General features: G+C 39.2%; 2 protein-coding genes across 2 annotated transcripts; both read right to left on the bottom strand.

Annotated features, from left to right (window-relative positions):
- Positions 1 to 103: 103 nt before the first annotated feature.
- Positions 104 to 3,791, bottom strand: klhl41a (kelch-like family member 41a). The gene is made up of 6 exons (XM_055031631.1): positions 2,658 to 3,791; positions 2,426 to 2,583; positions 2,240 to 2,347; positions 1,956 to 2,141; positions 788 to 934; positions 104 to 705 (listed from the first exon to the last, which is right to left on the bottom strand). The coding sequence occupies exons 1-6, from the start codon at positions 3,741 to 3,743 to the stop codon at positions 594 to 596; spliced, it is 1,797 nt and encodes a 598-aa protein (XP_054887606.1). The 5' UTR covers positions 3,744 to 3,791; the 3' UTR covers positions 104 to 593.
- Positions 3,792 to 4,351: 560 nt separating this feature from the next.
- On the bottom strand, positions 4,352 to 8,240 carry bbs5 (Bardet-Biedl syndrome 5). Its single transcript, XM_055031634.1, has 12 exons — positions 8,073 to 8,240; positions 7,742 to 7,824; positions 7,594 to 7,659; positions 7,378 to 7,427; positions 7,144 to 7,271; positions 6,927 to 7,062; positions 6,705 to 6,800; positions 6,017 to 6,079; positions 5,790 to 5,924; positions 5,269 to 5,352; positions 5,010 to 5,033; positions 4,352 to 4,925 (listed from the first exon to the last, which is right to left on the bottom strand). The coding sequence occupies exons 1-12, from the start codon at positions 8,132 to 8,134 to the stop codon at positions 4,824 to 4,826; spliced, it is 1,029 nt and encodes a 342-aa protein (XP_054887609.1). The 5' UTR covers positions 8,135 to 8,240; the 3' UTR covers positions 4,352 to 4,823.
- Positions 8,241 to 9,398: the final 1,158 nt, after the last annotated feature.

The following is a 9,398-nucleotide window of genomic DNA, read 5'->3' as shown; positions in this document are numbered from 1 at the left end:
CATAAAGTGGAAGAGCTAAAAAAAACTTTCACAGATTATCTGTCTCATACGTCTCATGACGTAGCAAAAACTTTAGTGGCTTTAATTTTATAGTAGCTTGACAAGAAGGAGGGATGTGAGACGTGCAGCAAAAGTCAACAGGCCGAGACTCAAACCCGTGGCGACCATGCCGAAGAACGGAGGTCTCCATACATTGGCCGCGCGCTCAACATAGTGATAATTTTCACACAAAAACATTTAAAAACCCATTAATTTTTATGTAGAAAAGCAGCTGGAAAGGTTTGATTTTAAAGTCAGTCAGGAACTCAGATTTGTCTGAAATATACAAACTTTATTTCAATAAGTGTTAGACTTAAATATGTTTATTTAAGCTAAGTTCTGTTTTTTTTATATAAAAGATTGATAAAAGCTTTCACAACAATATCAAGTTCCCTAAATGTATACCATGAGAAAATATTTCAACATTTTAATCAAACTAAAAGTCAGCATGAATAGTAAAATTATCTCATCATCAAAACTATAAAAACCACCTTCTGCTGGGAGCTTGCAAATAAAATGATCACGACACACAATAATAGCACAACAGTCCCGTGTTACAGTTTGGGCATTCTGGCTGCATTCAAGCGCATGGAGACACACGAGGCTCCAGCTGCGTAACGCATTTCTCTGATCATGCCGCTCCACTGTTTGGAGTCCTCCTCATACCTGAAGCAGGCAATGAAATAACTTAATGATGTATTTAAAAATAAAGAAAGAACTGGTGGGCAGGAGAGAAACCCAAACTTACTGCCAAATGTCAATGACTTCAGTCGGTGCACACTCCTTGTTCTCGTTTTCTACCATGGCAAAGCCTCCCACGGCGTACAGAAACCCTCCACAGCTCACCAGGTTGATTGAACTCCTCTCCTGGGGAAACTCTGTGAAAGGCGACCACCTCCAACAAAACACACAGTGCTGAGCGCTGGTATTTTATTGATTATTATTTTGAAAATTCAGATCGAATATCCTCAAATTAGTAGGAACAGCTATTGCTTGGTCAGTGGATGACAATCTCTAAGCTACTGAAGACTGTTTTTCTTATAAATACTTTAAGTAGAATTTGGTTAAGTCTTTCAAAGTGAAAGTTTATTAAAATCAGTTTTGGTATTTCTAGCTCAAAAAAGACATGACAATATTTTTGTACATATTCTGAAGAGATGATGATCAAAAACAAAGAAAAAAGATTTTCTCATTGATTTGAACATTATTCATTTTATTTAAACATGTTTTTACGTTATTGCATCCAGTCATGTTTGCTTTATTTTGAAGTTTAGTGAACCTTTCAGCTGTTTTTGAGGAATAGTTACTGCAGGTCTTCCTAAGACATGTCAACTTTTTCATTCAGACATTATCTGCTTTGATATTTTTTTTAACATGTTGTTAATTATGGTATATTATTCTTTCATAATGTATTTACTACACTTCATACAATAATAAACAATAGAATTGCCTTTTTGGGATACAAAATCTAACAAGAATCTGACAGAACCTCAGAGATTAATCATCTTTCAAATTGTTTTCTGATGTATGACAAGTCAGAGGTTTGAGAATCATTGCGTATGTCTGCTAATTTTATATATTTAACTGCATAAATTGTGGCAGTCTGCTATTTAAAAAGTGCCTTAGAAGCCATTCCTAACTGGTCCACTATAGCTGACCTCAGTTCATCTCCTAAGCCTTTTAGAAGGCTTTTATTTCTCTGAATGATTCATATATCAGAGTTAAATGGTTAAAACTAAATAAGTGATCTGACACTGAGCTAAGAATTACTGACTTGAATATTTTATAAAAACAGCTAAAATCCAAAGTAGCTCTTTTTGATCACAAGAAACATGAAGGAAGACTTGTAGAAAACAGTGCAATAACTTGAATGTTTTGAATAATAAACATATTTTTAATTAAAACCCAGCACTTACTTGTTGGTCCCAAAGTCATAGGCTTCGCATGCTGCCGTCAGTCCGTCTTCATTGACTCCCCCAGCAACGATAAGCTTCCCTTTGTGGATCACTGCTCCGAACATGGATCTAGGAGTCTTCATGGAAGCAACCTCCTTCCACTCTGACTTCTTGTGGTTGTATGCAAACATCTTATTGGTTGCTTTACTTTTGGGAAAAAGACAAAACATTGTCCAGGTTCGGGTTAATGAAAGTCAAGTTTTAATTCAATGGAAGAAAACAAAATGTCAACTCTGCCACCTTACTTTTCATCGGTTTTTCCTCCCAGGCAGTACACCAAGCCATTCTCAGAGACCACGCAGTGGCCGTGGATTTTTACAGGCAGCTTCTTTGTTTCTGTCCACTTCATTTTTCTAAAAACAGAAGACACAGAAAAGCTTTATGGCTCTCACTAAAATGATATTCAAATGTAAAAAACATGCCAAACCTACTCAGTATCATAGCACAAAACGGTGTCATGGGACTCGTTGGACTGCAAGTCTTTTCCCGCCACAGCAAATATTAGGTTTTCAAATTCCCCCATTGCGAAGAGACACCTGGGGGACGGCATTGGTGGCAGGGCGAGCCATTCAGCAGTGAGGCTGTCCAGCTGAAAAGTATACACGTATTTTAAAAAACTGAGTACTTTATCACTGCTGTTTTAATTGAACAACACTTTCCCACCTGGTAGAAGTAACACTGCAGTGGATTCTCTTTATCCTCCTCATCTACAAACAGTCCTCCAAGCACGTATAGGTTGTTCTTCTTTGTTGTGAGGCTGACATGGTTTCGGGGAATTCGTTCAGACATTGCAGCAAGAAAGCACTCGTTCTCTTGGCCGTCATAGGCCACAGCAGCAGTGTCGTTAATCATGACGATCACGTCTTTTGAGTGCATGCCATACCTGCGATTGTTGTTCAGGTAACCTGGCAGGGTTCCCTCGTCTCCCTCAGCATCACCTGAACCCTTTTTCTTCTCGGGCAGTTTCCCTGCAAATGCTTCCTTTATGACTTTGATCTTTTTGAGGAGTTCTGGGTCAGCCTTGATCAGCTCATCTTTCTCCACTTTTTCCTTGAAGTACTTCTCTGGAAGTAGACGGAAGCGAATGTACTCGAAAGCCTCATCCAAAGATTTTGCTCGCTTTTCTTTATCCTTTCTGATCCACCTCATGAGAGCCTCAAACACAGCTTCTTCTTTTTCAACATTCAATGCATCAGTGCCAATGATGGCAAAGATCTCAGGTGGGGCGAGATCTAAGAAATCCTCATCTTTGGCTATGGTCTCGAAGCGATCGGCTATGTAATCTCTTGCTGCCATGGCCAGCCTGGCACAGTTGAGCATCAGTCCCAGCCTGTAGATGGCAAGGCAACTCTTCTTGGTGAGACTCTTCTGCAGATAGTTCACGCAGACCGTGAACACTGAGGGGATCTGGAAGCGATTTGCAACAGCAAAGATGTCCTGGACGTTGTTGTCGTTGATGTCAATCTCAGCCGAGTACAGGTAATTCACGATTACCTCCATAACATTAGGATCAAGGTTCTCCAAAACAACCTCCTTTCTGTCCTCTTTCTTGCCATCCACAGAGAAGAAAAGCTCCCGGAAATATGGGCTACATGCTGCCAGGATGAGCCTGTGGCTGGGGATGCTTCTGTCCCCAACCTTTAGGACACAGTCAATCAGCTTATTCTCATTCAGCAGCTCTTTGAGTCCGTCCTGCAACAGAGTGCTCTGAAAGAGACGAAGGTCCTCTCTCAGCCCTTGGGCGTCCATTTTCTTCAGACAGGAAGGCTGAAGAGAGCAAACTACAAGCGCACAGGTCTGTAGACGCTTCAATATAACCGTGCCCTCCTAAATATAGCCCGCCAGCCCATCCATGAAGAATTCAGGTTGGCCAAAGTGGAGCTCTCACACAGCTGTCACAAAACCCCTAACAACTGTTAGGTCGTCACCTCTACATTGTTGAGCAGCCACACAGAAATGTCACAATCTTTTTAAATGTATCTGTGGTTTTCTTTTAGAAATGATGACGGTTTTAAAAGGAAAACTTATCAGCTTTAATTTCAATGTTGTATATTATCTCAAATCATGTGGCTGACATCTTCCGTCAAGTATTTTTGGTACAATGAAAGCTTTCCCATGTTGGCTCAGAGTTCATTGATAGCAGTGACAGCCCAGCTTCAGTTTGTGAGATTTGGTGAGACATTTGAAGGGACGTCCTCTAATCAGGAGCCGGGTCGGAGAACTGCAGCCACACCAGGAGATGGCAGCTTATCCTCCATTCTTTAAATGTTAGTACAACTTTGCAATCAGGCCACGCACAGACCTATTTAGTCTGTGGATGTTTAATTAGACGTTAAAAAATGCTCTTCCAACCCCACTGTTTACTTAAATAAATTTTATTCTTAAGAGGCTTTTATAGGGTTGCTAAACATTATTTTTATGTTAATACAACTTTATGACAAACATTTCAGACGTGAGCAGATGAGTGATGGCCAAAACATAGAAACTTACTTCCTTTCTTTTATAAGGAAAGAAGAAGGAAAGGTAGGTAGAGAGGTAGGAAAAAATGAAGAAAGGAAGGAAAACAAGAAATGGAGGAAGAAAGAAAAGACGTTAGGAATAGACGAGAAAGAAATTCCACACTTTGTCGGGTGGCGAGGAAACCCTGTCTGCACAGCATTTAAAAACTGCAACATAAGCTAAACAAACAAAAAAGCATACAATTCAAGTTACTCTTTTTTTTTTTCTACAAAGTATCTACAAATGATCTATGCAACTTTAATATTGGCCTATAAACAATAAATAAATGCACACTTGTCTGTACATAGAGAACAGATGTTTCATGTTGTTTTAGCCTATGACTTCCCACAGCCCCTGAAGCGTGAAACCCTCCTTAAGCTTCTCAATGGCGAGGCCAAGCTCATCGGAAAAAACTGCTTCACGGTCTTGTTGCTGTAACATTACAACAAAGATATCGGGTTTTTGCAATTTTTAAAATGTGCTGAAAACTTGAGTTTATTTCATGAATATATTTACCTTATGCCCATCAGCAAAGTAGGCCTGAAATAAAAACACATAGAGAGGTTATTAAAGTTATTGCAATCAGCAGTGTATTCTCGTTGTTAAGGTAGATCATTGTTGCTGATGAGCAACACAGACAGGAGCACTAAGCAACGTGAACTCGTGTTGGTTTGTCACGCTGGGAAGCATTAGCTCGTAGTTATTCTGAGAGTCTGACAGGCTTTAGACTCCCAGAGGAGTGACGAGTGTGGCGAAGGCCATCAGGCTCACTCACAGTGAACGCATCGGTCTGTTCATCGGGCTCAATTTCCACGTCATCAGGAGGCTGTTCCACAGTCAGTTCTTCCAGCGGCTGGGGCTGAAAACGGCACAATGAGAAACACAGGATATTTCTAGAATACCTTGCAAAACTCTTAATACTTTGCAAGGTATTTAAACGTTTGAACATATCCGAACCGCAAACTTTAAATGATCTTATTAGAATTTTAGAGACTGAAACAAAGTAGGGAGTAATTGTGATGTTCATTGGTAAGTAACCGCATTTTGAAAAGCTTCACAAATAAAACGTGAAAAAGTGTGGCAGGCTTTCACTGCAACTATAGCTGCAACTCTACCAGCTTTGCAAATGCACTTATTAAGTTTTCAAGTTTTACCACATTGGGTTTTATTTCTAGACTTTGAATCATTCTGACATATAAAGATGCTTGGAGTTAAACCGTGTCGTTGCTGCCGTAGCAACATGTTTAAGGCTGTTGTCATTAAAAATTATGCCTAAAACTATACATGTTCGCTTACCTTTTCCTCCATTTCATAATCCACTCCAAAAATTGGGTTTGTAGAGTAAACTTTATGCAAAGAGTTGATTTCTTTGAGAGCATCTTGCAGCTTCTCCACCGGATCAATTTTAAACCCAAGCACATATCCTCCACTCTGAAACGGCAAGGTTGCTATTATTATTATTATTATATCATAAAAGCAAGAAGAGGAAAATCTTTTATTATGAGAACGTCCAAGGAAGTCACCTGTCGGGAACTTTCAATGACCAAAGCCAGGCCAAACTTTGAGTCTCTTATTCTGATGGACCACTTGGAAAGGACAGAAAATTATTAGTTAAATAGGCTCTGAGCTTACAGCGAAGAATCTTTTTGCCATAGTCGCTCGATAACCATACACTTCACCTGATATGTTATTCTTTCTGACAGTCTTTTTAAAGTGTTTATGTTCATCCATGATCCACTTTTAAGTTTCAATCATTTTACAAAGTTGGGGACAGGTTCAGAAAAAGGATTTGCTTTTTAAATGAGATTTTTCTGCTGTAGAATAAGTGTCAGGTTTGCACAGAAAAAAGGAAAACTATTTTGTTTACATTTCTGACATGTTCATGAATAAAATCATTTAAATTCAGGTGTGGTGAACCATGGGAACAAAAACCTGACATTATACATAGTAATCCGAACCCACAGAAGACTACGGCACACTTCACCCATCTCTTCTTCTAAGCTATCAGTGCTTAGTCCTGGATTTTATATTCCTGGATTTTTCACCCTGTCATATATTTATGTCAGAGACTCACTCAATTATTCCTCTAAGAAGTTTTTTTGTGAAGTGCAGATGTCCACTGTAGAGTACATTTATAAATTATATGTTTTTCTTGTGCATGAAATGAACTCCTTGGTTAAGCAGAATCAAGACATCAAAATCTAAACGTACAATCTGCAGGTAAGGAATGCTGACGTTGAAACTCTCGTTCATATTGGCATGCCACACAATCCGAACATTGGTGATAAAGAAGGTTCCCAGGTTACCCTACAAAAGAATATATTCATGTTATACAAAATGTTTTATTTCAAATGGTGGCATACATAGAATCTTGGATACATCTAAATTTGACGTATAGTGTAGTTGTGCTCTCTTTCTGAACAACAGCAGTACCTGATCACTGGAGAGATTCCAGACCCCATTGATTTTATCATATACTTGCTCCTGAGGCAAGAGTCGAAGCTGCTTGTTTTGAATAAGAGCAGCTCGCAGTTTCAGGTCTCGGTACATCTTAGAGGTCTCATAAGCTCTGTTGCGAAACACAAAATGTCAAACTCTGAATAAGGCGCAAAATAAATTTAAAATATAATCCTCCCTTAGTTTTGTTTACCTGTGTACAGCAATGACAGAGGTAAAGAGCCTGGGACTTCCGAGGACCAGGTTGGTAAAAATGAACTCAAATCTTGTGTTGTTGGACTTTGTTAAGATGTAGAGTGCTTCAGTATGACCCCTCAGTTTCTAGAAAACCAAATTAAATTTGGATGTAAATACCACAAGAAATTACTGACAATCCTCAGAAAAGTTCACATGAAACTTTTAGAAAGTGAAAGATAAGGTTACTCACAGAGTGTGCGGTCCTTGTTGTGATGTTAATAATAGTGTTATAACCAACAGCTAAAAAAAAATAACAGAAAACATCACATTTTATTCTTAACAGCCTGTATAAAATAGAAATATTGTAGATAAAAATGTTTTATGAAAAGCTTCTTGAGTCAAATCCTAATAACCCTCACAACATTCAGGAATATTGTTTACCATCCAGACATTTAGTTTTACTCACACAAGTTGACTCTTGGCAGAGCCGAAGAGTGCCAAATGATTCTCAGGTTAGTCACCAATAGCCGTCCTGAAATAGGGAGACATTTCTCATTCTGTGACTCAAATTACACCAACCACGCATTAACGGTACACGGGAATAGCAAAGCCACCTCGTTCTCCGTTATTTCCTTTCGTATCTTCAATTGAGTCCAGACAGTCGATCAACACTTCACCTGGACGGGTTTTCATCTGTCTGTGCACAGGAAGATGATCATAGGTTATTTATTCAGATGTTAGGGGTCAGTGCAGAAACCCTGTGACTCAGAAAAAAGACAACGCTGACATAAAGCTAACATTAAAGACAATGAATCAACTAACAACCAAACACAGTTAATTATGGCAGCTTTTCGTTTTTTGGATTAGCCATCTAGCTGCGTTCTGGAGCTAAGTGAGCTTGCTAGCAATGCTACGGGTGATATTCCCAAATGATTATTAACTCACTGCGCAGTGATGTCAAATCTAACATCTCTGTCTTCCCAGAGAGCGTCTAACGCCGCCGCCATTATCTTTACGCCACAACTCTTAATGTTTCGTGGACATTAACCTCCAAACTGCAACAACAGCAAGACCTAGCTAAAGCCAATCTGAATAATCCTGCAGAGCGTCACAGTCTCCATGGCAACGGACGGAAAGCCTGAGGGATAAACTTCCTTTAACGCGCATTTCTAGAAACAGCAGCGAACGTTGATAAATAATATGACTAACTATGATAAATGTTGCATCAAAAGTAATTTGATGTGTAAATATTCGTTTTTAAATAAAATCATCAATCAAACGAACTTTATTTCTAGGGCAACATAAAGTGGGAGTGCTTTACCAGCAGAATATGCAGCTGATGAAGGAAGACACAAATGATGGAAGAAGTTGATTCAAAAAGGAATCTGAGTTGTGGAGCTGCATGAGGAGCGCTGCGCTCTGACAGCAAACGCAGGGTCGTCTACATGTTCATCGTCACTGATTCCTTTTATTTCCCCCGTGCAGATAAAAGAAGACAACGACTTTTTTGTTATTTAATAATAAAAAATGTAATTTTGGGTGGAGTTTAATTTTTAGTTTTTTGGCTGCCGTCTCTCTCTCTGCTAAGTCGGAAGTCGAAGTGCCATATTTCAGGTTTAAAAAATCTAAATAATTTTGTAAAAGACATTTTAAAGAAAAGTGACTAACCTGTGAGCATGCATTAAATACATTTTTCACTAAGCATTTCATTGTCTTACATGTTTGTCCATAGAGGGGTCACAAGTGGTGCTGGTGCTAAACAGTCATCTTTTTAGACTGGAACGAACCCGGAGTACCCGGAGAAAACCCACCATGAAAACTCATTCAGAAAGACCCTGGGCCGAGAATTGAACCCAGGACCTTCTTGCTACAAGACAACAGTGCAACGAACTGTGCATCTCTGTTTAAGTAACATTCAAATTTATTGAATATGATTGAAAATAATAAAACATTGGAACGTATATGGCGTACTGAAAATGTACAATTTAAGAAATAAAATTTCCTGCTGATCCGGTGGAAAAGGGGCAATGGGGTTTCCGGCTACCGTAATAAAGATATCTCAATTGCAGTAATCAGATTAAAGTTACTTATCCAAATCACTGTTCTTTGCTATTTTCCTTTAAAATGTAATTTTATTTCCTTTATGCGTCTTGGGGAGCGACCGCCGTTTCTAGGCAACAGTTGTCAGCAGCAACAGTTGTCAGCAGCAACAGTTGTCAGCAGCAACAGTTGTCAGCAGCAACAGTTGTCAGCAGCAACAGTTGTCAGCAG

The sequence above is a fragment of the Poeciliopsis prolifica genome, unplaced genomic scaffold, assembly GCF_027474105.1.
Source record: "Poeciliopsis prolifica strain line A6 unplaced genomic scaffold, Auburn_PproV2 SCAFFOLD007, whole genome shotgun sequence".
Taxonomy (NCBI): domain Eukaryota; kingdom Metazoa; phylum Chordata; class Actinopteri; order Cyprinodontiformes; family Poeciliidae; genus Poeciliopsis; species Poeciliopsis prolifica.
Note: the sequence above shows the minus strand (reverse complement) of the source record. Positions and strands in the feature narration are given on the sequence as shown.

What these genes read in the sequence shown, in the direction of transcription:
- klhl41a (XM_055031631.1), bottom strand. Translation starts at nt 3,743, where the DNA reads ATGGACGCCCAAGGGCTGAGAGAGGACCTTCGTCTCTTTCAGAGCACT. An exon ending in GGAGGAAAAACCGATGAAAA is followed by an intron (nt 2,142 to 2,239) that starts GTAAGGTGGCAG and finishes TTTTCCCAAAAG; the next exon opens with TAAAGCAACCAATAAGATGT. An exon ending in GAAGTCATTGACATTTGGCA is followed by an intron (nt 706 to 787) that starts GTAAGTTTGGGT and finishes TGCCTGCTTCAG; the next exon opens with GTATGAGGAGGACTCCAAAC.
- bbs5 (XM_055031634.1), bottom strand. Translation starts at nt 8,134, where the DNA reads ATGGCGGCGGCGTTAGACGCTCTCTGGGAAGACAGAGATGTTAGATTT. An exon ending in TCTGCCAAGAGTCAACTTGT is followed by an intron (nt 7,428 to 7,593) that starts GTGAGTAAAACT and finishes ATTTTTTTTTAG; the next exon opens with CTGTTGGTTATAACACTATT. An exon ending in GCATTCCTTACCTGCAGATT is followed by an intron (nt 6,080 to 6,704) that starts GTACGTTTAGAT and finishes GTCCTTTCCAAG; the next exon opens with TGGTCCATCAGAATAAGAGA.